Genomic DNA, 25,763 nt, shown 5'->3' with positions numbered 1-25,763 from the left:
TGGTGCTCGTCGCCAATCCCTGCAGGTTCCCAGGGGTCCAGGCCTGTTTCACCGCCAGGGCTCAAAATCTTTTGCCCGTCCGCCCCCGCGGCCCAAGTCATCCTCCCAGTAACCTTTGACTCCGCAAAGTAATGAATATAAAGAATAAGTCGTAAATGGCCCCATATATTAAAAGGCTATTACAAATGCCCCTGGGAGAGTTAACACATTAAAATACATAACTATCCTTTCACATTTACACCTTAGTGTGAATAAACTCTTATTTATTCATTCAACAAACATTTCCACAGAGACCAACAATGTCCCTGGGACTGTAGACACGGAGGAGTCCAAGGTGATGTTGATTGTCTGAGTTGGTGGGAAGAGGAGGATGCAAAGATAAGGTTGAATACTTTGTAGCGAGCTATCGCAGAGGGAAGGAGGATCTGGGGGCGGAGCAGCGGGGCTGTGTTCTGAATATTGCCAGAGGGGAGAGGGTCTGGGGGTGGGGGTGGGGCCGTTGCGTGGGAGGCTGCTTCCTGCACCTCACCACTTGGGAGGCCTCAGGATCGAGCTCCGGTAGTCATTGTTACCATTTGAAGGGAGAGAGACAGGCAGATGCATTTTAACGAGATAAAGATAAACTGGGGGCAAGGGGGTTTGCATTATTTTGTTTTTGTCTAATCCTAAAGGGTGGTTAAAAATTTCCATGAGCTAAAGCTGAGGAAGGAAGGATGTGTCAGACAGCCCAGAGCCAGTCTCAATGCCATCAAATGCTGGCTCTGAGGCCTTGGGCAAGTAACCCAAGCCTCAGTGTCCTTAGCAGAGCCACTGGAGCTCAAAACCCACCCCATTTCTGCCCAGGGCTGTTTTGAGAATCCATGAGATAATTATGTAGAGTGGACAAATATGAAGAATTTTAATATGCTTGAAAAGAGTTCCATATGACCCAAATTAATTAGAATCCATTTCCTTCTGAACCTGGGAGTGAAGGCAGATACGGTCGTTAGACGCTGCTTTTGCTAAAATAATTCTTTTCAGAATGTTGTTGGGGGGCGCAAAAAAGAGAAAATGGAAGTTGGAGGTTTATTCTTTCATGCCAAGCACATAGTAGGCCCTTTATGAGTGTGTGTGGATTCTCTACAGTGAGCAGGGGATGGGATGGAGAGGTGGGAAGAGTGAGAGGTGGGTGTGTGGGGAAGGGTCCAGGCTTGTGGCCAGCCAGGTTCCTCCTTCGGCAGGCACATCTGTACGGGTGCCTGTGTGTGACCCGCGGTTGGAGAGAAAATGCAAGTCAGCACCTTCCTGAATGTGTCTCTGTCATTTCTCTATCCCGATCTAGGGAGCCAGACAAGGACACACCTGAGTGTGAGAAATGTCCCTGCTCTACCACTGATAGCCTTTCTGAACGTCCTGGGTCTCAATTTCCACATCTAACAAGAGGAACAGTACGATGTTTGGGGTTTGATTCAAATACTCCAGCACACTACAACAAAAGATATTGAAACAAGATTGAGTTTCAATTGTGAGTTGACAACTGTTGAAACCCCCTGCTGGGTCCCTAGGGGTTCATTTTACCATTCTCTCTAGTTTGGGGCATGTTTGAAAATTGTCATAAGGATCCACTTGAAAAAATAAGGACCGGGGAGAAAAACAGTATCTTCCTCGTACGGTTGCTGTGAAAACCAGCGACGATATGACAATAACAGCTGCAGCAGCACCAGAACAATTTACTGGGCGCTTACGGAGTAGCAGGCACCCAGCAGGATCCTGGTAAGTTCCTCCCCACTCTTCCGTGCGTCCGTAGGCCAATGGCAGCAAGTGCCTACAAGTAAGGGAATCCCGGGCCTCCCCGCAAACTCCTCCCCTTTCTCTCCGCCCTCCGCGGCCCCTCCCTCCGAGGAAGAGCTGGGCTGGGGCCCAGCAGGTGTGGGGTTAAGGCATCCTGTTCCGGGCCCCTGGAACAGCAGCGGCAGCGGCAACTGCACCAGCAGTGGCCGGGGCAGACCTGGCCCCGGGCCAGCTGGCTGGGAGCCCCAGGAGCGAGAAAGGGCGGAGGAAGGGGAGGAAGAGGGGAAAGAGGAGGAGGAGGAGGAGGAGGAGAGGAGCAGTCAGCAGGCCCGAGGAGGCAGGACTTCCTGGCGTGGGGGTTGTCAACAGCCCCGAAAGAGAAAGACCGAGAGGAGCGGAGGGAGACCCAGCGGTGCCACGCGGAAGGAGACTTGGGAGAGCCACTCGCCGCGACGACCACCGAGGCGGCTCCACCTGCAGGGTCGGGGGCTAAGGCGCCCCCTCCCGCATCGGTCCGCAGACCCTTGGGGCTTCGGAGGCCGCGCCTGGGCTCCGCCAAGGAGGCGGGGGTTCCTTCTTTTCTGGACAGCAAACTTTCCGCGGAGATGCCTTTCGGGGCGAGGTGCGGCCCCCGAAGAGGACCGGCCAGCCTCTGATTGCCGCCTGCGCCCCCGAGCTGCTGGGGCCACGAGGCCCCGGGGAAGGGACAGCCCAACATCTTAGGCGGCCGGGACCCCCGGCCCAGCTCGGTGGCCGCGGCCGAGAGGTAGGGCTCTGGGTTGGGCGGGGCGGCGGGGCGGCGGGGCAGGGCCTGCCTCAGGGATGGGGGAGCTGCGGTGCAGGGGGCCTCGGTGGCCCAGCACAGGCCTCCCGGCGGCCTGGCCGGGCTGAGGAGCGGCTTCACTCCTGTTCACCCAGGCCTTGGAGCCCTTGCTCTTGGGACGACTTGGGTCCCGTGAGTTTGAATCCCAGCGAGAAATGCCCAACTTTGGGTCTGGGCCGCCTCTTCCTGCTCTCTGCGCCCGCCCGGATCTGTCCCCTCTGCTCTGGTCTCTGTCATTTCTGTCTCTTTGTCTCTGGCGGTTTCCCCTTCCTCCCCCCATTCCGCTCCCCAGAGAGGAAGCCCCGGAGGTGGCCTGCCCACTGCTTTCTCACACATTCTCTCTCTGTCTCTCTCTCTCTCTCTCTCTCTCTACAGTTTGCAAACTCAGCTCTGGAGTTCGGCGGTGGCAGCGACAGCAGCAGGAAAAACCTGCCCCTGCCCCCCCAGCTCCCGCCACCTCCCCTACCCTGTTCTCCCTTCACCAACCAGGCACCCCCAGTTCCCGTAAGGCCCTCCTGCCATGTCGGACCCAGACATCCCCAGGGGCCCTGATGTCCCCACCATGTGGCCCCCCTGTTCCAGGGGTGCCTGAGCCCCTCGAAGAGCCACCACCGCCCCCCCTGCCCACCTTGGCCCAGTCCTGAGCCCCAGGGACCATGAGTGGGGGCAAGAAGAAGAGTAGTTTCCAAATCACCAGCGTCACCACGGACTACGAGGGTCCGGGGAGCCCAGGGGGTCCAGATCCCCCTGCCCTGCCGGCTCCCACTGGGCCCCCGCCCCGCGTGCCCAACGAGGAGCCCAACCCCGAGCCAGGGGGCAAGGGCACCCCCCGGAATGGCTCCCCACCGCCTGGGGCCCCCGCCTCCCGTTTCCGGGTGGTGAAGCTGCCCCAAGGCCTGGGAGAGCCTTATCGCCGAGGCCGTTGGACATGTGTGGATGTTTACGAGAGAGACCTGGAGCCCCCTAGCTTTGGCCGGCTCCTGGAAGGGATTCGAGGGGCCTCAGGGGGCAATGGGGGCAGGTCTTTGGATTCCAGGTTGGAGCTGGCCAGCTTAGGCCTGGCCACCCCTACCCCACAGCCAGGCCTGTCTCAGGGCCCCACCTCCTGGCTCCGCCCGCCCCCCACCTCCCCTGGACCTCAGGCCCGCTCCTTCACCGGGGGGCTGGGCCAGCTGGCAGTGCCCGGCAAGGCCAAGTTGGAGACAACCCCCCTGTCAGCCTCCGCGCCCCAGCAGCGCCCCCCAGAGGCCGGGACGGGGGATAGCGCGGGCACTTCCCGGGCTGCCACGCCCCTGCCCTCTTTGAGGGTAGAAGTGGAGGCAGGGGGCTCAACAGCAGGGACCCCTCCACTGTCGCGTACGAAGGATGGAGCTCTGCGGCTGAGGATGGAGTTGGTTGCTCCAGAGGAGATGGGGCAGGTAAGAGCTGGGTTCAGGGTTGGGGGAGACACCTGAGGGGTGGTGCTTGTCGATTTCGACCTTGGCCTCTGCTTCCATACTGACCTCTCCCCGCTCCATTGTCACCTGTCCGTCACATCAGACAGCCCCGTCTTTTTTCTTCCTGCTCTCTCACTTGGTCCTTGTTTTCTCTCTTAGGCTCCGTCTTCCCCACGTTCTGCACTTTCTTTCTCTTTGGTCTTTCATTTGTTGCCTTTGGCCCGAGTCTCCAGCTCCAGGTAGCCCAGTCCTGTCTCTCCATCATGGAGATGTGACTTCCTCACTTTGGCCTTCACCTTCTGTCTTGGTCTCACTTCTTCACGCACTGAGGGTGGAGGCCCCAGGCAGGGCTGGGGTAGTTGGGCCTGCTGGGGTTGGGAGGGAAGGGCAAAAAGTAGGCATTCCACTGTAAATTTCTCCTTTGCAGTTCCACCTCCAGTTGGGTGTGGGGGGGGGGTCTTCTTTCCACTCACCACCCAGCCCCACCTCCAGCTTTGTCCCAAAACAAACTTCCCCAAGACATTGAAGAATTGGGTGGGGGTGAGGGAACCCATTACAAGGACGGGACGTTGGCTGGTTCGTCTTTTCTACTCCCAGTTGTCAGTCTCAGTTCCCTGCGTCTGGGTCTCTCCAGGATCAATCACTGGGGGTGGCCACCATGCGGTGGGAGAGAGGTGGGGAGCCGCCGAGAAAGAGTTAAATCCTTTGCTCATTCTGCTTCCTGCCTCCAAAAGACGAACAAGTCCGGGCTGGGGGGCAGGATGCCTGGGTCCTTGGGGTGGGGGGTGGGCAGCAAGGGGTGTTGCATGTGTCTGTCCTGAAGGAGAAAATAACACGTTGGATGCAGGAGGAAAGGCAGGTAGTGTGAGGATGAGAACTTTTCCCCTTCTTGGCCTTGGGCACAAACCACAGTATAAAAATAACCTGAGACTGTGTGTCTGGGCCTTGTCAGGACCGGCTCCCCCCACCCGCTCCTGGCCTCAAACTCACGTCTCTCATGCCACCCCCCACTTTTCTTGAGTTCTTTCATTCAGTTCCTACCCCAGGGGAGAAGATGCGTTTTCTTTACTGGTCCCTGTGCACACACTCTTCCAAAGCAAGCTCCCTTTGCCCCCAGCCTCAGCTCTCTCTATCCTTAAGCCCTGCCTGAGCTTCCCTTGGGCCCACAGACCCTGCCCCTCTCCCCTCTGTGCCCCCAGTTCCCTTTCCTTCCCCCACGTCCTGATTCCTTCTTATGCCCCTGCCTCTGTGCCGCTGTTTCCCTGCCCCAAAGTTTGTCTTCCTCCTACACTCCCCCATGCCTCTTCTCCCCGGGTTGCCTCTAACAGGGGCCTGGAGGAGGGCGGGGGGCACCACCTGGGCCCCCTTTCTCTGTTCTGTCCCGCCAACCACCCTGGACTCTCTGTTCTTGGCTTATTCCGAGAAGCTGGGGCCTCCTGGGGCCTCACAGAGGCGTCTTGTTCCTGTGGCCCCCGCCCTTTTGCAGCCACCCCCAGCGCCTGTTGGGCTGTGTGGGTCCACACCCAGGCTCCGCCTCTCTCCATCTCTGTAACCGCTCCGGTCCCCAACCCCCAAGAGCCAAGCTCAGGAGCAGAACTTCACCTGAGTCCCTAGAAGTTTGAGAGGAGAGGCTAGAATGGGTAGGGGAGGGGGGAGGAGGGGGAGGACCAGTTTCTGAGGATTCATTCTACAAATGGTTGTTGAACAAACTACAAGCTCTGCCCTGTGGAGCTTACCTTCCAGCAGCAGGGAGGCAAAAATACTTTAATTTCAGATAATATTAGGGGCTATAAAAAAATAGAACAGTTCAGTTGAATTCACGAGTCACAGGATAGAGAAATGCCTCTCTGAGGAAGTGACATTTGAGTCGCCTTAAGAAGTCAGGTAACAGAAGGCACAGTCTCTGACTGGCCTCTGATTAGGGGTCCTAGTTCAGGTGGTGGAAGGGTACTGGAGTGCAGACCAGAGCCCCTCTCTGATACCCCATGAGCCACTTTTTCGAAGCCACTCACCCAGTCCTCAGGATGGATGCTGTTTCCCTTGTCTCTAGTACCTCCTTCCCCAGATCCGGGGGTAAGAGGGTCTGCGGGGGCAGGACGCCTGGGTCCCTTGTCTTCAGAAGATGGGGGTGTGTGGGGAGAGCTGGGGAGGGAGGAACACTACTAGGCAAGTTGTAAGGTGGCTGGATCCTTTCTCTCACTCAATGTGACAGTTCCCACCTGTCTGTCTCCAGGTGCCCCCACTCGACTCTCGCCCCAGCTCCCCGGCCCTCTACTTCTTCCCCGATGCCAGTCTGGTTCACAAGTCTCCAGACCCCTTTGGAACAGCGGCTGCCCAGAGCCTCAGCTTCGCCCGCTCCATGCTGGCCATCAGTGGCCACCTGGACAGTGATGACGATAGGTAGGTGGGCTCCGGTTCCCCACCCAGCACCTGGGAAAGCTGAGTGAAACTGCCTGGTAGGTGTCCTTCCCTCTACTTGAACTTGGGGAGGACCCCTTAAACTGAGAAGCCTGGCCTGGGCATAACACATTGGGCAAAGCTGATTTGAGACCTACCCCCTCCCTGTGGAGAGAGCTGGGTGGGACTCCCTGGCTTAGGACTGTCAAATGGTAGACTTTTTTAGAGTTTGAAGGGAGTCATTGTTGTCAAATTCCAGAGCTCTTGCAGATTTAGCGATCATCTGGCCAACCCGAAGAATTTACTGGCAAATGTTCAGGAGACCAGAATAGGGAGTCGGTCTCCTCCCAGTTCTCCCTCTCCCTGCCGAGGGGAATGGGACTCCTGCAGGGTCCACGCAGACTACTTTAGGATCCTGGGACTTCTGGTACCAAGAAAGCATGTCCCTAAGGTTCGGTTCTCTGTGCTAGGATCACCATGGGGGCTAAGCACTCCCCGGAGGCCAAGGCCAAGCCAAAGCCGTGGAGAGGCTGGCTGTCGGTCACAGGGAAGGCACAGGAGAGCAGGATCTCCTGGGGTTCGCCCTTCAGGGGAGAATGTCCTGTTCATGGCACGGTGGGCAGAACTTCCTGTTTTGAGGGCCAGGTTTCAACGTAGCAAAGTCAGCAAGCTGAAAGGGGAGGAACAAAATAGCGAGTCAGATGGCCTAGCTGCTCCCTTCTGGCTGTGGACTGATACGAACCCAGGAGAGGGGCCAGGGAGTTGCCACTTTTATTTTGGAGGGAGGAGTGGGACTTCCGGTTCGAAGCCTGGGGGAGGGACTTCCTGTTTGGAAGGCACTAGGGGGCGGGGCTTAGTGGGAAGTGGGGGACTTATTTCAGCGGAGTTTCTCCTTCCTGCCTTCCAGTCACGTGGCGACCCCGCCCCCCACCCCCCCTTCTCCAGTCAGGGACTGAGGCCTTGGGGGGGGGGCAGAGAGAAAAGAGAAGGGGGGATAGGGGCCGGTGGGATGGAGGGCAAGGGGCCTGGTGAAGGTACTTGGAGAATGAGGGACAGAGCAGGGCTGGGCAGGGAGCCGCATCTGAGCTCCCTGCTCTAAGGAATGTGTGAGGTGTGAGGTCGGCCAGGCCCGGGAGAGTCACCTGCCCCCATCGCTGCTATTCTCAGCGCTTCCCACCCGCTCCCCTCCCACTTGGGAGGTTCCCTGGCACGGAGGGCTCCCTGTCCCTCCCCCACCCCTGTTGATTTGAGAGGCCAGCTTCCAGCTTTCTCTTAGAGAGTTCTGCCTCTAGAAGCCTCCTGAACTCTATTCTTTTGGCTTGTTCTCTCCCTCCCCTCCTCCCTCTGTCCCACCCCCTCAAACACCCCAGTCTGACCGGTCTGCCTCCCAGCCTCCACTTTACTCTGCTGAGCTCCAAGCCTCTGTGGCTCAGGCCCAACCCCTCGTGCTCCACCCTGCTGGGTCAGCGTGTTTGGGCTGGGCCACCTCCTTGGCCCCCTGGAATGGGGCGTGTAGCCCCCACCTCACCTCTCTGGTGTGCCGGGAGCTGGCAGAACAGGGTCTGAGTGGCATGGGACCCCCCTTTTGAGAGGGAAAGTGGACTGGGGTATTAAGTGCCTGGATCCCAGATGGGGAGTTGGGGATGCCTGACCAATCCTAAATCTGGGGATGGGAGAACAGAGGGTACATGGTGAATTCATGCCCCCAACAGGGCCTGGCAGTTGGGAGGTACTTGAATAAGTGGATGGATGGATGCATGAGGGAATGGTTGCATAGGTGGGTAGACGGCCAGCATGGGGGATCCAGGCATTACGGGGAATGAATTCCAGGAACTCAGGAAAGAAAAGGTATGTTTATCCAGTGCTTCCTTGGGGTCAGGTGCTACCTCTTATGTCACATAATTCTTAAGAGCAACCCCAGGATCCCCACTATCCACATGAAGAAACAGAGAGGAGGAGGGTTTTTAGAAACTTGCCCACTGTCACCAGCTAGTAAGTGGCAGGACTGCTGTTGGAGCCTGGGTCGGACCCCAAAGCCACTTTCTCTCCCCTCCTCCTGGAATGCCTGTGTCCCAAGAGAAGAGGAGGAAGCAAACATCTCTGCGATGCCCTTTCTCTCCAGGACAGAGGCAGGGACAGCTCTCCCAATCTGGGCAAAGAGCCATCCCCCGCCAACCCCCCCACCCCGATCCAGGAGGGAGTGTAGACGGGGCAGCCAGGCTCCTGGGGGCTCATCAAAACACGGTGAGGGAGCAGGGCTGGCCCTTGTCCCTGGCATCAGAACCTCCCCACCTCTCCCAGATGTCCTGTTTCTTCATCTGATCCTCATTTTGAAGCTGTTTCATTTGACCTTCAAAAAGGAAGACCAGCCTCTACAGCTGTCCTTGCCCCAGGACCTAAGAGTCCTGCAGGGCCAGAGTCCCCAGGTGTGCATGTCGTGCTCTGCACAACTCCAGGGGGCGCCACTCACATTTGAAGTCACTGTTGACACTTGAAGTCATGACAGTTTTCGAGAAGATGGCAATAAGTCTTGAAAATTTTATTCTGACTCATACAAAGTTGCTTTGGGGGCTTGTGAAGGCTGATCCGTCCAGTCAACCCCAAACTTCCCACTCCTGACCCTGCTCAGAGATCCCAGCACAGCGCCAGGCAGACCTTCTCTCAGGGGTTCTCAAAGGGAGGGCTTGGGTTGCCAGAGTCCTGGTCCCTTGAAACGTTAATGTTAGAATGTGCCAGTGGAAAGTGCAGTCAGAAACTCTCCAGTGCTAGTCAAACAGGAGATAATCATCTGTCAGCCGACAAATGTTTACTGTTGTATTATTCCTTTATTTCTGGCAAGAAGGAACAACTTACTTGGCATCTTTACTGAGTGTTCGCCAAGCAAGGCCAGTGTTCCTATTCCTGTGAATCTGCCCCTCTTTGGTCTCTGTGTGTCTGTGTACCGGTGGCTGGGGGGAGAGTTCTGTGGTGGCCCAGTCTCCACCCAGATGTCTCGGTTTGAAATAGCTTGAAAACTGCTTTGACGCTGCAGCTGGCTGGCCTCGCTCTGCTCTCAAACTTGTTTCTTCTCCCTCTGCTCTCAAACTTGTTTCCTCCCCCCAACCCCAGGAGTCCCAGGTCTCCGTCCCCCACCTCATCCTGTCCTGCTCTCTCAGGCCTGGTCACCCTCTTCGTTACTCCACCTGTCAGCGCCTTCTGCACCCAGAGCTTGGATGGGAAATGGAAAATTCCCAGTGCCCTCGTGCTCCCTTCCTGGCTGCAGGGCCTCATCCAAGGGTCACCTTGGATTGAGCGCTAATTCCCCCCACAGGAAAGCAAGTTGGAACTGACAACCAGGAGAGAGGGCTGGACAAGGGAGCGCAAGGGTGAGGGAGGCGGCATGTTGGGGCCACCTTCCCTGAGAGGGGCAAAACTGGGGGTTGGAGGTCAGGACTGGTGATCCTGCGGTACTGGGAGGCATAGGTGGAGGGCTGGCCCCGGGGCCGAGGCAGCTGAGGCAGAAGCTGGACAGGTGTGGGTGGTGAGCCGCAGGGTGAGGCAGGAACCTGGGGCCTGAGTGGTGGGGAGAGGGAGCTTTGGAGGAAAGGACAGGGTGCAAAGGACGGTGCAGGTTCTGGGACCCAAAGCCTGGGCTTGGGGACTCTTGAGCCAGGCCTGAGTCGACCTCTGGTGGCCACTTAATAAACTGCAGCCAGACCTGCTCTCCCCTCCTTGTCTTCCGTTCCCAGGACTCTTCAGAGCGCCTGCACTTATTCCCAGTATCCCACCTCCAGCCTCACTTTCTCACCTCTCCTTATGCCCTCACTCCCTCCAGGATCCCAAACACCAGACTCGGGTCCCAGGTCCATAGGCTGTACTCGTGTTTCAGGCTCTGTTTCTGTTGCCGTGGTAACTTGGCCCATTCCTCCTCACCCTCAGTGTGGGAGGAGGGGAACTCTCTGGCTAGGCCCCAGGGGTCATCCCTGCTGTGGGCTTTGTTTCAGGGAGCTGTTGATAATCCAAGGAAGACCACAAGCATATCAGAAGCACCCCCCACCGTATCGCCTTCACTCCCTTTCTCACCTCCCGGCTGAGAGCAGCTGAGGCTTTGAGGGAGGCCAGTGTTCGCCCAGAGGGGGCAGGATGGGGTCAGAGGTGGGAAGAGGCCTCCTGGGGCCAGGCTGTCCCTCACCCTTCACACCCTTCCCTGCCCCAGGCCTCTGGCCCCGCAGCCCCTCCCCCGACTCGGCCCCCCAGCTGACTGTCCTCAGCCGGCCCCCCTCCCCTCCGCTCTGGGATTGGTGCCAGGGTGAGAAGGGGACACTGGCACTGACCGTGTCTGGGAATTCCCGCCCACCATGGAGCCGGCGGGAGGGGGTCCCCGTGTCCCTGAGGAGCCAATAGCAACCAGGCTTTGCCCTGGGGAGTGGTATATAGCTTTCAGGCCAGCATCCCCTAAGCGCTGTCTCCTTTCTGCCTGCCTGGCACCAGCCAGACTCTGCTCTGCCCGGGGGGGGCTTTGAGCCCCCCAGGCAGTCCTTATGATACAGCGCTCTCCCTCTGGGGAGGCCCAAGGATCCTTTCCCCTTGGGGATGGCCCAGCCAGGGGTCTCAGTCAAGTCCCTGGTGTCCTCGTATGAGACCCGAGTGGTGGGGATGGCGCCGGGGCCTCCCCGGAAGAGGGGCTGTGTCTCCTCTCCTTGTTCCCCTCGGGGAGCATCCCCCATCCGAGGGGCATCTGGACCCCCACCGCACCGGGGCCTGGGGGGGCCCGGGCAGCGGCCCTCACCCCGTCGGGGGATGGACAAAACTCTCCTCTCCCTGATTCTCTACTGTCACAGGTACAGGCAGGGGTGTGGGTGGGAGGCTGCAGCAAATGGGGCTTGTGGAGGAGGCCAGAGGCTGCTCTGAGAAGCACCTGGAAGGCAGCAGACTGGGGTGTCCAGACACCTGGCTTGGCACCTGTTCCTCCTCCTTACCTCTCATCTCCCTGTGTCTCTCCAGTGGCTCCGGAAGCCTGGTTGGCATTGACAACAAGATCGAACAAGCCATGGTAAGAGAAGCCATCTTGGTCCCAGCAGGTCCCGGCTCGTGTGCTGATGCCCAGGCCCCTGCCTCTGTTGGCCGGCCCAGTACTCCATCCCTGCTGTCCTCATTATTAGGGAATACTGGCTTCTGCTCCTCGGCCTGCTCCCAGCTGGGTTCCCTGGGGTCCTTCGCCCCCTCCTGAACCCTTGACATACCTTGCTTCCTAGCTTGCTCCTGGCCCCCGTCTCCGTCTTTGAGCCCTGACCTTGCCTCTGTCCGGCATCCGTGCCCATCTCGATACCCCACCCCCTGCGCCTTCCCTGTTTGACTTCTTCCCCGGTGGTCCCCCATCATCTGGGAGCAGGACGCTCTCCCACACCTGGCTCCTCAAGGCACTGGGCAGGGGATGAGGTTGGGGTGGCCTGGGACCCCTGACGCTTTGCCTATCCCTGGACCCCCAGGACTTGGTGAAGTCCCACCTCATGTTTGCGGTCCGGGAGGAGGTGGAGGTGCTGAAGGAGCAGATTCGGGACCTGGCCGAGCGGAATGCCGCGCTGGAGCAGGAGAATGGACTGCTGCGTGCCTTGGCCAGCCCCGAGCAGCTGGCCCAGCTGCCTTCCTCGGGGGTCCCGCGGCTGGGGCCCCCAGCGCCCAATGGGCCCTCAGTCTGAGCCTCCCTTCCTTCACAATGTGCCTTTGGGGGCCGCCACAGCTGCTAGGCCTTGAGCCAGCTGCCTGCCCCCTCTTCCTATGCAGCTTTAATGCCCCCTGATCCCCGGGGATGGGAGTTGAAGGCTCAGAAGTGGCCTGTCCCCCGCCCTTCCTTGATCTCCCCATAGCGCCCAGGGACTGGGCTGGGGCATCCCTAGACCTTGATGGAGGAGGGAGGGCATCAGGACAGGGTGTTAGGTGGAGCCCCCCTCCTCCCTCCCTAGGGGTCAGTGTTCTGGGACCGCCCCGGCAATAGGTGGCTTGGGGGTGTTGGAGGCTGCCTGGCAGACATCCCCACCTTGTTCCCTGGAGTGGCCCCCTCTCCTCTGCCCAGGGGAGGGAGTACGGAAAGTATCTGGAAGTTCTGGGATTCAGGTTGTTATTAAAATAATAATTATAATTAAAAAATCCGAAGAAACTTGAATCTGGAGGTTGGCATCTCGTTGCTTGTGTCCAGATGCGGGACCTGCACCAACAGTTTCCACCTGTGGGAGAGCAACTTGAGGCTGTGGGCTCCCCTGGAGATCTTGTCCAGACTGCGGAGGTTTAATGTGGCTCAGAGTGGAGATGCGGAAGGAAAAGGGAGCCAGCGGCCTGGGTCCTGGGAAGGGGCAGGCGAGGCGAGGTGTGGGGGGGTGGGTGGGGGGCGTCGGCCCACGTGCTGGTGGGGGACAGGAGAACAATGGAGCCTTTGGTGATTGTGCAGGATCCACCCCCGGCTTCCCAGCGTGTCCCCTCTGCGGGCTGGATCTGGGTGGCTGCTTGGGGGTGGGGCGGGGGGCCCTGAATGGGCCCCTTGTCTCAACCCTGGGTGTGGGCCAGGCTCCCCGGGCACACGGTGCCCTCGCCAGGCCTGGCTGGCCTCCGTGGCCTCCACCCCCAGCTTGCTGAGGATGGGGCCCTGTGGGTGAGCAGGCCCCTCCCCGACAGCCTCGGCTCCGGCCCAGGCGGAAGAGGCAGGTAGGGAGACGGACCCCATCTAGTGGGGAAGCGGGGAAAGCGGCAGCCTCCACTTGAGGAGAACCCCGGCCCCACTAGGGGGGACCTGCTGAGAGTGGGATCCTGGAGGCAGACCTGGTTTGTACTCCCCGCCCTGTGGCTCCCTAGGTTTATGACTTGGGCAGCTTCTTTGGTTTTTCTGAATCGCAGCTTCCTCCTGGGTAAAATGGTGCTGACAATAATACCTCCCTGAAGGGCAACTGGGAGGGTTACGTGACATCAGACATGGGAAATGCCCAAGGAGTACCAGGTGCTCGGTAAATGTTAGTTTTCCTTCCTTGGATTCCGGGGAAGGAGGGCCAAGGGTGCAGGGATTGGCTCCGGGGATCCTGGAAGGGTCTCGGGGGTTGGGGTCAGGGCCAGGCAGGCTCTCACAATGGGCTAGAACCCTCCCTCCCTCTGGGTTCTCATCAACTTTGACTCCTCTCCCTGTCCCAGGGAGGGGAGGAAGGGCCTAGGATGAGTCACCGGGGGGAGTTTTCCTCCTGGATTCTCTATTTCTTTCTTCACTGCTGTGCTAGAGGCTCCCCAGAGACCCCTTAGGTGGCGGCCACTGGCCTGCAGCCTGTCCTCCCCACTGAACTGAATGCCGGTTCTGCCCCCTGCTTGGGGCTTGTGTATCGGAAGAAATGGCCGTGGTCCTGAGGTTCTTCCGACGGATTTGGCGCAAGATTAGTCACTCGGTGAGTTTCAGAGATCGCCCCTTCCTCTTGCCCTGCTGGGGTGGGAAGTGCTGGTCAATGACCTCTAGGTCACAGAAACCTGCACTTCCTCACCTCGCCTCCCTCCTCTCCTGGCCACCTGTGGCCAAACAAGATGGAGAGGGAGGTGGTGAGGGACAGGACAGCTGGGGAGGAGGCCCCTTCTCCTCTGGGCCTTCCGTTCTGACTGTTGTCTCTTGCTCTGCCCCTCACTTCTGTCTGTCCTCTCCCTGTCTCGGTTCTTAGGTCTTCTTCTGGAAACACAAAGCTAAGTCAACCATCGCAGAATTCACTGACTCCAAGAAAAATGAGTTGAAGGAGAAGGAGTTGGAGTTGAAGGAGTTGAAGGAGAAGGAGAAGGAGTTGAAGGAGAATGAGTTGAAGGAGAAGACCTCCAAGGTGTCTGAGACTTTCAAGTTGGTTGAGTCCCCCAAGGAGGCTAAGGTCTCCAAGATGGATGTGTCCTCCAAGGCGGCTGACCCCTGCGTGTTGGCCAAGACCACCACGGACGGGGCTGCGGTGGAGGCGGGCCATGGGCCGAGATCGCTGTTGCAGCTGCCCCGGACTGCCGTCAAATCTGTCTCCACGCTCATGGTCTCCGCCCTGCAGTCTGGCTGGCAGATGTGCAGCTGGAAGGTCAGCACGTTGTCCCCCTTGTCCCCAGCAGCACCCCCCTCCTATCCCCCATGACTCATTCACGCTGGTGGGAATGTAAAATGGTGTGGCCCCTCTGGAAAAACAGTGTGGTCAGTTCTTCTAAAACTAAACATGCAGTTATCATATGGCCTAGTGATTGTACTCCTGGACATTTATCCCAGATAAATGAAATTTTATGTTCACACAAAAGTCTGTACGTGAACATTCATAGCAGCTTTATTCATAAGAGCCCAAACCAACCCAAATGTCCTTCAATGGGTGAGTGGTTAAACTGTGATATATCATGGAATGATACTGCTCAGCCATAAAAAGGAACAAACTATTGATATATGCAACAACTTGGATGGATCTCAAGGGAATCATGCTGCGTGAAAACAACCAATCCCAAAAGATTATATATCGTATGATTCCATTTATACTATATACCATTGCAGAAATAACCAAATTAGAGAAGTGGGGATCCAGTTAGTGGTTTAGTGGTTGCCAGGGGCTGCGCATGGAGGGAGAGACGGGGGAGATGGGTTGGTTATAAAAGGGCAACATGAGGGATCCTTGCGACAATGGAAATCTCCTGTATCTTGACTATGGTAGTTGAATTCATGAACCTGCACGTATCATGTAAAATTGGGAAGAATTCAACACACACACACACACACACGAATACAAGTAAAACTGGAGAAATATGAATAAATTCAGATCAGTGGATTGTATTGATGTCAGTATTCTACGATACTACTAGAGTTTTGAAAGATTTTACTATAGGGGGAAAATAGGTAAAGAGTATAAGTATTATTTCTCACAAGTGCATGTGAACCTACAATTATCTCAGTCAAAATTTTAATTTAAAAAGGGAAGTGTCTAGGTTACTACCAAGTCAATTTATTTTGGTTTTGAATTAGGTATTACTGCATTAATAATAATTTTTGAAAGTTCACCTGGGGAATTCCTTGGCAGTTCAGTGGTTAGGACTTGGCGCTCTCACTGCCGAGGCCCAGGTTTACTCCCTGGTCGGGGAACTGAGATCCCACAAGCCGCGCGGTGTGGTCAAAAATAAAATAAAATAAAATAAAATATTCTGGGCCGGGAGAGAGGCATCAGGTAGAACAAGTTAATGGATTGGAGTGATATTTAAGAGGTAGAATTGTTGTCCCACGTGGTTGATTGCATGATGGTGAGGAGCGAGGGAGAGACAGACATGAAAACAGGCTGGAGCCATTCACTGGAAGGAGAGCCGACTTAGGGGAGAAAGTAACGACTTTAGGGCGTTGGGACAGGATGAGTTGAAGTGTCAGAGGGACATCTGCAGGGAGACGCCTAGGAGGCAGTGGGATATACAGGCCTGGAGGTCAGGCGAGAGCTTTGGGTTGGAGACAGAGTTGGGGGTGTCATTCTGGCCTTCATTTTAATGCACTCTCCATGGAACCCTAGTGGGGACTCAAAGGTGGGTCGGACATGGTCCCTGTCTTCCAGGAGCTTGCATGGTGGTATTGAAAACAGATGAGTCCGCAGAACAAATAGTGCATAAAATGTGGTGTGACAGGGTGAACACCAGAGTAGAGACAGGCCGAGAAGGCTTCCTGGAGGAGGCGTTGCCCAAGCTGAGGCTTGACAGGGCAGGTGGAATTAGACAAGCCTTTGCCGTTTATCTGCAGGTGGTTCCACCAGTGGTTTCCCCCTAGACCAAGCTGTTCATCTGTGCTCATCTTCTCTCTTTCACAGTCATCTGTGAGTTCTACCTCAGTCACCTCCCAAATGAAGACCGGGTCCCCTTTGGAGTCGAGAGGGACTGAGATGCTGCAGGAAGTGTACCTGGTGCTGTGGGCCGTTCGGAAACGACTGCAGCGGCTGGCCCGCAGGCAGGAGAGGCAGCGACGGCGCCACATCCGGGCCCACATCTGTCCCCAACCTGACCCAGTTCAGGGCTTGAGACAGGATTCCCAGAGTCCCCTCTAGGGGGGAACCCCACATCCTCAGAAAGCCCCCACCTCACTCTTAGGTAAGGTTGATAGGAGAGGTTAGGGCAGCAGGCCAGGAGTTGTGGGTGAGGAGAAGTTTTCAAACCGTCACCTCTCATCGGGACCCCAAGGCCTGGCCTGGGGGCCCACGTACTCTCCTTCATTCCTTTTATTCAATTTGTAAAAAATTATCAAAATGTTGGGAAATAAATATCGGAAATTTCTGAGTAGAGGTAGAGTGTGTTTGTGGATGGCCCGAGGCACTGAGGGGAACTTGGGTGGGATAGGGAGGGGCACCTGGGGCGCTGGCCCAAATATGTGTGGGAGTAACGGGGGTCGGGGTGGCGGGCAGCCCCACACACACTTTTAGGGGCTGAATTGCCTTTGGCAACTGTGCCGGGCCAGTAACGACAGTCTCAGAGGCACCGGTTCATTGAGGACATGCTGGGTATCAGGTGCTGAGCCTGGGCTCTCGCTGGAAATCCTACAAGACAGACTATTGCTGATGTTACGGGACTTGTCCAGGGCCCTACGGAGAACGAGACCTCGCTGGAAATTCCGCCTCCTCAGCTGGTCCACTGCCCTGCCTCTCTGCCGCTCTTGGGCCCGGCCATGGCGAGGGTCAGGGTCCCTCACTTGGCGGACGCGCACACGCCTCAGGCTCTGTGGGCCCCGCCCCTGCCGAGGGCGGCCGAAAACTACAGCTCCCAGGGTTCCCGGCGGTGAGGCTGGGCCGCCGGGCGCAAAGGGCCCGGGCCGGGGGCCAGCAGTGTCGGCGGTCGGAGAGCGCGGGAGGGTGTCTGCCTGGCGCCGCGGGAGCAGAGGCTGGAGACCGTGGCGATCTGGTGCGAGGTTGGGGGGCGGGGGCAACACGAGAGGAGACCGTGGAGCCTCAAGTCCCCTCTCCGCCTTAGCCTGCCGTCTTGCCGGGCCACGCGAGGGCGCAGAGGTGGCTCCCCAAGGAAAAGCAGGGATATTTCACGAGACGATAAAATTCGGGGATGTCAGAATTCACAGGGCTTGGAGGTGGGGGAAGGTGCAAGGGCTGGCAGCCGCGCCCGAGCCTAGGGGGCAGCAGAGGCCCTGGGAGCGGGGGAGGGACGGCTGTGCTACTGGGTCTTGCTCACCGAGAAATTAGGTGTGAGCAGGAGGCGTGAGCAAAGCTGGGAGCCGGTGAGCAGCAGGGATGGTTTGCTGGAAGCGCCCAGTTCACTAGAAAAGTCAGCAAACTCTCCTCCTGGCCCCCAACCCCACCCCCCGCAGCTCTGGCAAAGTTGGACACCATTGCTGGGAATTTGAGTGGCCTTTCCCAGAAGTCCGGAGCAGCCCCCGGCTGCCGTGCCCGATGCCCTACAGCTCTGCTACCCTGAGCCTGTTAGCTGTGCACCGCACCCCAACATTTACAGCCCTCGTCATACCACCCACCACTTATTAAACACCTACTGTGACTATTTTTATGTCTTGTTCTAAGTACTGTAATTCTCACAGTGGCTTTATGATGAAGTATTATCACTTCCATGTTTTAGAGAGGAAAACTGAGGGACAGAAAGGTCATGTTTAAGGTCGTGCAGCTTTCATTCATCCAACGAATGTCTAGCTCACACAGGACATGTTACATACATGTTACACAGCAGGTGTTCAATACATGAATGTGGTGGCTTCTCCAGGAATCAGTTCTGAGCTTAGCCTGAAGCCAGTCAGGCCCTCAAAACATTCTAATACACAGTGGCTCAATTCTGGGGCTTTCAATCACCAATTATTCACCACATCTCCATTGTGTGCCAGGAACTGTTCTGGGGCCGAACAGGCCATGGTGGGTCTGTCCCAGGAAGCCTGGAGGACTAATGGGTCCCAGGGTTTTGGAGTAGTGCCTCACTGTCTAAGGTCCAGAACCAGCCCCTCCAAATCCTTAGAGATATGCTCCTCTTCCTACTGGGGACCTAATAGGAAATTTCAGTGAGAGGAGGGTAGGAAGGCTGGGCGCCCCTGAGGGTCACTAGTAAATAGCCTTGCAAGTAGCTACAGGCCCAGGAGCCAATGGGCTTGAGGCTGTGGGCTTGTGGGAAGGAATACACCTCCCATTTTTCTCTGGCTTCTTCAGCGTCGTTAGGAGGCAAGGGGAGGAAAGGAAGGTGAGTTCAGCCAGCAGCCACGGGAGCTGCTGGCACCTCCCACCGTCTCTCCCTCCCCAGACATGATGGAGTCCTGTCTGGGCTTGGCCAAGCGGGGGCAGGAAACTCATAAACTCATGGGAGAGAAAGGGATGGGACGGAGGGAGAAAGTCCATAGAACTTGCTTTTCCTAGATGTCCCAGTGCACCCAGGCAGCCTCCTTCCTCCCCATCCCAAGTAATCTAGTCCAGAGCCCTGGAGAAGGCCCGTGTTGGGACGTGAGGACGATATTCCCAACTGGGGGGAATATAGGATTATATAGGAATATAGAATTACAGGATTATATAGGAATATAGAATTATAGGATTATTGTAGCATATAGGATCTCCTGGGGTGGAGATTTGTGTGGGGGGTGGGATTCTTACCCACCCAGCCCTTTCCTGGTAGAGAGCAGTGGAGGGACAGTGTGACCCCTGGGGAAATCTTCCTCCTGATGAGTCTTTTTTTTTTTTTGGCGGCGCTGGGTCTTCGTTGCTGCACGTGGGCTTTCTCTAGTTGCGGAGAGGGGAGACCACTCTTAGTCGCAGTGCGCGGGCTTCTCATTGTGGTGGCTTTTCTTGTTACGGAGCATGGGCTCTAGGCGCAAGGGTTTCAGTAGTTGTGGCATGCGGGCTCAGTAGTTGTGCCACATGGGTTGCTCCACAGCATGTGGGAAATTCCTGGACCAGGGCTCGAACCTGTGTCCTCTGCAGTGGCAGACGGATTCTTAACCACTGTGCCACCAGGGAAGTCCCCTGATGAGAGTTTTAAGCAGAAATCCCACCTTGGCCAAAAAAAAAGAAAAAGACAAAAAAGAAAAAAAAGGGACTTCCCTGGTGGTCCAGTGGTTAAGAATCCGAGTTTCCATTGCTGGGGGCGCAGAACTGCTGGTTGGGAAACTAAGATCCCGCATGCCACGTGGCACAGCCAAAAGAAAAAAAAATCTCGCCTTGGCAGCTCGGTGCCTTATGTCCACCTAGGGGGTGGGATAGGGAGGGTGGGAGGGTGATGCAAGAGGGAGGAGATATGGGGATATATGTATATGTATAGCTGATTCACTTTGTTATACAGCAGAAACTAACACACCATTGTAAAGCAATTATACTCCAATAAAGATGTTAATTAAAAAAAAAAAGCTCGCCTTGGACACCTTGCCCTCCTGTCCCCATCAGACCCCAAGCACTTCCCCTCCCCCAAGGCTGCTGGACTCCATGAGGCAGAGGTGGTAGGGCTATAGGTGGGCCCAGCTGGAACCAGGGGTCTTGATTTTCAAATCCCACCCATCCTAATGGGGCGGGGGCCCCTGGAAGTGTGGGGAGCAAAGGAGAGTGCTGGTCCCGGATGCCCCTGCTCTATTCTCAGTCCTGCCTCATCTCCCCTCCACCCCTTCATCATCAGATTTCCTGAAAATGTCAGATCTCTTCTTTTTCCCTGGGATCCCTCTACAATCTATTCATCACACAGCAAAACATGTCACTGCCTTGTTTAAACCTTCCAATGGCTTTCCATCACCCTTGGAACAAAACCCAAACTGTCCCCTTTGTTTAAAATGCCCTTCTCTCAGATCTTGTCATGGTGGGCTCCTTGCCCCTCTGGATTCTGTACAGACGTCGCTATGTCTTTGTGGACTCTTGCCCTGACCACCGGACCTACAGATTGGGAGAGAGCCACTGTCAAGGTCATCCTCTATCTCTCACCATGTTTTATTTTTTCATAGTACTTAACAGTATCTGAAATTATCATATTGATTTGTTTACCAGTATACTTGGGTGGCAGCAGTGGAATGCAGTAGTTAAGAGCATGAGAAGTGGTTTAAGCGAACACTTCCTTGATGTGTAATCTTGGGTAAATTGGTTAACCTCCCTGAGCCTCGGTTTCCTCGTTTGTGAAGTGGGGCATGGTAGTAGTATTGGTGTCATAGGTCTGTCATGAGGGTCAGGGAGGTGATGACTGGCACACCATAAGGGCTCAGTAAATGTTATGTGCTATTATGATGCTAATGGTTATGATCTATTGTTTATGATTATTATCTCCGTGGCCTAAAACAGTGCTGAATGAACCAGAAAGTAAACCTTCACCTAGTGTGTGGGAAGCACTTTCCAAACAGCTCTCTGGTGGAGGGAACGCCAGTTTTGGAAGTGACAAAGAATGGCATGTGCCGTGAGTAACAGGAAGAGTACTTGAGAGAGAGTCAGGAGATCCTGGTCCTGGTCTCAGTACTGCTGCCACTTTGCTGTGGGACTCTGGTGAATCCCTCTCCTTCTTTGGACCTCAAGCTCTTCAGATAAAATGATGGGTTGAAACGGCTGGTTGATCTGTCCCCAGCCAGCTTCCAGGGGGTTCCAGTCGGGTCCTGTGCTCCCTTTATCCACTGCATGCTTTTCAGTGTTGGGGACACATGGTGCCTTTAGCTCCCTCAGCTCTGCTTGCTAACAGTTCAAAGCTGCCACAGAGAGAGTTGACCCAGGGTAAAATATTCTTGGTTTAAGCCTTTGAACCCAGAGACAAAGTCCCAGCCCTGGACACTGGATCATCTTTCTACCCCTGTCCTTCCCTCCTCTTCAGCGTCATCCACGTTCGTATTTGAGCCCTGGGGGAGGAGAGCGAGTCCTGAGCCCCACTGTGGGCTGGGCAAAGGCATGAAGGTCTTGGCCTCAGACACGCAGGCAGGGTGTGTGTACAGCTGGAAGTACACACATGGATGTGCCTGTGTGCACTTGTGGGTCTCTGTAATATTTTAACTTGTTCCTGTTTTCCTCTCAGGAGTGGCAGGACTGCAATTAATTAGAGGAAAAGGTTGTAGGATGGCAGGGATGGCATTCTCTACCCTCTACCTAAGGGAAGATGTCACCTGTCAAATGAGATATTAGTCTCCAGGACTGTTGTAGGGCTAGCTTCCTTTGTCTACCCCCTCCCCCCCAAATAGGCACATGGTCCTCCAGGACTTGAGGGAGGAGGGGGATGAGAGGGGAGCACCTTTGGGATTCAGAGGGCTGGAGCTCTTCCAAGGGGCCAGGAGGGCTGCAGGCCTGGGAGCAGGTGTTTCTGGTGGTGGCCTCATGCTGAGTCCTTTGTCCCCTGGGTCATTGCTGCCCAATTTGCCAGCGCTGTCTACTCCTTACTGGAGCTGCCTATCTGCTCACTGGGTCAGTCTGCGGGGACAGGGTAGACTGGCTGGTAAGACCTCCAAGGGAGGGGCTCTTTTCTTCCCTTTTCTGTCCTCTTTGTTTCAAAAGCTGAGCCTACCTGCCCCACACCTGTCTCCCAGCTCACCTGGGATGCTGTGTCTGTCTCCCTGCTGAAGCTGAGTCCTGGCCTGCCAGTCTCCCTTTCCCTCAGTTCCTCCTGGAGCAGGTGGCTGCAGAGGGGCAGGTTTTGGAAGGCGGGGATTGGTCTTTTTGTGTTGAAGGAGGAGTCTGTGCCTTGTGTAATGAGGTGTGACATGGGCTGGGCTTGCCCAAGCTGGGGCAGATGGGGCCCTTAAGAAGATTGGTTCCCAGGGTGCAGGGAGGTCTGCACCACCCTTCTCTGGATTTCTCTCCTCTCCTGTAAGACCCAGTTGTTTTTCTTTTACCGTTTCTATGCTCTGACAATTTTTCTAGTCTTTTCTAGAGACCCACAGAGTTTAAGAGTTTGCATTCTGGAGCCAGACTGCTGGGTTTTGAATCCTGGCGCTACCACTTACTAGCTCTGTGGCCTTGGGCAAGGTGCTTAACCTCTCTGTGCCTTAGTCACCCCACCTATAAAATGGAGATGATATGGGAATGATGTGAGAATTTAATGAATGAATGCATTGAAAAAACTTAGAACAGTACTTGGTACATATTATGTGCTGTATACATGTTTAGTTTTGTTATTATTTCTTTGTCGAGAAACTCTTTAAATGTGAGCGGCATCAGCCCTTTATGATATGAGTTGCAAATATTTTAACATAGTCCTCTGTTTTCTTTTTTTTTAACTTTTATTTAGAAATAACGTGGATTCATATGCAATCGTCAGAAATAATAGAGCTCTTGTATACCCTTCATCCGGACGTTACTCAGTGATAGCATCTTGCGTAACTGCAGTACAATGTCACCGCCAGGAAATTGACATTAATGCACTCCACTGACCTTATCCAGATTGCACCCATTTTACATGTACTTATTTGTGTATGTGTGTGTGTATTTAGTTCCATGTAATTTTATGACATGTAGATTCCTGTGACCACCACCACCAGTTCAGTTCCATCAAAGGGTTATCTTGTGCTGCCCTCTTATATCCTTAGCCATATCTTTCCCTCTCCCCTCCCTAACCTTTGGCAACTACTAACCTGTTCTCCCTCTGTATAATTTTGTCATTTCAAGAATATAATATAAATGGAATCCTGTAGTACATAGCCTTTGGGGATTGGCTTTTTTTCATGCAACATAATTCCCTTGAGATTCGTCCAAGTTGTGCCTGTATCAATAACACGTTCTTTTTTATTGCTGACTAGTATTCCATGGTATAGTTGTTCCACAGTTTGTTTAACCAGCCAATGAAAGACATTTGGGTTTTTCCAGTTGGGAGCTCTTCCAAATAAAGCTTCTGCGAACATTTGTATGCAGATTTTTGTGTAAGTTTTCATTTCATGCACAAGTGTGCAATTGCTGGGTCACAAGTTAAGTGTGTGTTTCATTTTGTTAGAAACTGCCAGGCACTTCCCTGGTGGTGCAATGGTTAAGAATCCGCCTGCCAATGCAGGGGACACGGGTTCGAGCCCTGGCCAGGGAAGATCCCACATGCCGCGGAGCAACTGAGCATGTGTGCCACAACTGCTGAGCCTGTGCTCTAGAGTCCACGAGCCACAACTACTGAACCCGCGTGCCACAACTACTGAAGCCCGCGTGCCTAGAGCCCATGCTCCGCAACAAGGGAAGCCATTGCAATGAGAAGCCCGCTCACCGCAACTAGAGAAAGCCTGTGCACAGCAACGAAGACCCAACGTGGCCAAAAATAAATAAATACATTTATAAAAAAGGAAAAAAAGAAACTGGCATACTCTTTTCCAGAGTGGCTGTTTCATTTTACATTCCCATCAGCAATGTGTGAGTAATCCAGTTACTCCACATCCTTACCAGCATTTGCTCTTATCACTATTTTTAATTTTAGCCATTCCGACAGGTGTGTAGTGATATCTCATTCTGCTTTTAATTTTCATTTTCCTAGTGGCTAATGCTGTTGAACATCTTTTCATTTATGTTCAAATAATTACCATCCGTTTAGCCTCTTTTTTTGGGGGGGGCGGGCTGTGGCACGCAGCATGCAGGATCTTAGTTCCCCGACCAGGGATTGAACCTGTGCCCCCTGCAGTGGAAGCGTGGAGTCTTAACCACTGGACCGCCAGGGAAGTCCCCATATAGCCTCTTTAGTGAAATGTCTATTCATGTGTTTTGCCCATTTTCTGATTGGATTGTTTGTTTTTTACAGTGTTGAAGGTTTAAAAAAATATTCTTTATATATATATATGTACTTTGTTGGAGATGTTATTTGCAAATATATTCTCCCAGTCTGTAGCTGCCATTTCATCCTCTCAGCAGGGTCTTCCACAAAGTAAAAAATTTTAATTTTGATGAGGTCCAATTTATCAAGTTTTCCTTTTATGGACTGTGCCTTTGGTATCAAGTCTAAGAACTCTTCCCCTAGGTCTAGGTTCTGAAGATTTTCATCTGTTTTTTTCCCTATATTTTATAGTTTTGTATTGAAGTCTGTGATACATTTTGAGTTAATTTTTGTATAAGGTGTGAGGTTTAGGGCAAAGTTCATTTTTTTGCTTATGGATGTGCAACTGCTCCAGCACCATTTTTTGAAAAGGTCATCCTTTCTCCACTGAATTCCTTTCACCCCTTTGTCAAAAATCAGTTGGATCGGGTCTTCCCTGGTGGCGCAGTGGTTGGGAATCTGCCTACCAATGCAGGGGACACGGGTTCGAGCCCTGGTCTGGGAAGATCCCACATGCCGCGGAGCAACTAGGCCCGTGAGCCACAACTACTGAGCCTGCGCGTCTCGAGCTTGTGCTCCGCAACAAGAGAGGCTGCGACAGTGAGAGACCCACGCACTGCAATGAAGAGTGGCCCCTGCTCACCGCAACTAGAGGAAGCCCTCGCACAGAAACGAAGACCCAACACAGCCATAAATAAATAAATAAATAAATAAAATAAAATTTTAAAAAGTTGGATCATATATTCACTTTTCTCTTTAAAACAAAAAATCAGTTGGATCTAATTCTGAGTTCTCTATTCTGTTCCATAGATCTATACGTCTGTCCCTTGCCAATACCCCACTGCCTTGATTACTGAAGTAAGCCCTAACTTCAGGTAGTGATTCCTCCCACTTTATTCATTTTAGCTGTGATTTTATTTTTCAAATATACAATACAGTATTATTAACTACAGGCACCATGCTGTACATTGTATCCCCAGGACTTATTTTATAACTTGAAGTTTGTGCCTTTGGACCCCCTTCACTCAGTTTGCCCACCCCCTACCCCTCTGCCTCTGGCAACCACCAATCTGTTTTCTGTATCTATGAGTTTGGTGTTTTTTAATTTCACATATAGGTGAGATCATACAGTATTTGTCTGACATTTCACTTAGCATAATGTCCTCAAGGTCCATCCATGTTGTTGCAAATGTCAGGATTTCCTTCTTTTTTATGACTGAATAATATATACACATTTTCATTATCCATTCATCCATCAATGGACACACTTAGGTTGCTTCCATGTCTTGGCTATTGTAAATAATGCTGCAATTTATTTATTTATTTTTGGCTGCATTGGGTCTTCATTGCTGCACATGGGCTTTCTCTAGTTGGGCGAGTGGGGGCTACTACTCTTCTTGCGGTGCACGGGCTCCTCATTGCGGTGGCTTCCCTTGTTGCTGAGCATGAGCTCTAGGCGCGCGGCCTCAGTATTTGTGGCTCGCGGGCCCTAGAGCGCAGGCTCAGTAGTTGTGGCACATGGGCTTAGTTGCTCCACGGCATAGGATCTTCCCGGACCAGGGCTCGAACCCATGGCCCCTGCACTGGCAGGCGGATTACTAACCACTGCGCCACCAGGGAAGCCCAGTGTTTTTATTTCTTTTGGACAAATCTCCAGAAGTGGGATTGTTGGATCATATGGTAGTTCTATTTTT

At 54.4% G+C, this 25,763-nt stretch overlaps 1 protein-coding gene across 4 annotated transcripts; it reads left to right on the top strand.

Annotated features, from left to right (window-relative positions):
- Nucleotides 1-1,880: 1,880 nt before the first annotated feature.
- LOC101327525 (TSC22 domain family protein 4) lies at nucleotides 1,881-16,680 on the top strand. 4 transcript variants are annotated; one of them, XM_073791950.1, is made up of 6 exons: nucleotides 1,881-2,536; nucleotides 2,969-4,011; nucleotides 6,263-6,429; nucleotides 11,410-11,458; nucleotides 14,091-14,480; nucleotides 16,221-16,680. In XM_073791950.1, exons 2-6 carry the CDS (start codon nucleotides 3,250-3,252, stop codon nucleotides 16,452-16,454), a joined length of 1,602 nt encoding a protein of 533 aa, XP_073648051.1. In that variant the 5' UTR covers nucleotides 1,881-2,536; nucleotides 2,969-3,249; the 3' UTR covers nucleotides 16,455-16,680. The 4 variants fall into 4 exon arrangements, with proteins under 4 accessions (XP_073648051.1, XP_033697043.1, XP_033697044.1 ...); XM_033841152.2 differs by lacking the exons at nucleotides 14,091-14,480; nucleotides 16,221-16,680 and adding an exon at nucleotides 11,895-12,568 and having other exon boundaries at nucleotides 1,884-2,536; XM_033841153.2 differs by lacking the exons at nucleotides 1,881-2,536; nucleotides 14,091-14,480; nucleotides 16,221-16,680 and adding exons at nucleotides 2,586-2,725; nucleotides 11,895-12,568.
- The last annotated feature ends 9,083 nt before the right edge of the window (nucleotides 16,681-25,763 follow it).

This window comes from Tursiops truncatus, chromosome 15, assembly GCF_011762595.2.
Source record: "Tursiops truncatus isolate mTurTru1 chromosome 15, mTurTru1.mat.Y, whole genome shotgun sequence".
Lineage (NCBI taxonomy): Eukaryota > Metazoa > Chordata > Mammalia > Artiodactyla > Delphinidae > Tursiops > Tursiops truncatus.
Note: the sequence above shows the minus strand (reverse complement) of the source record. Positions and strands in the feature narration are given on the sequence as shown.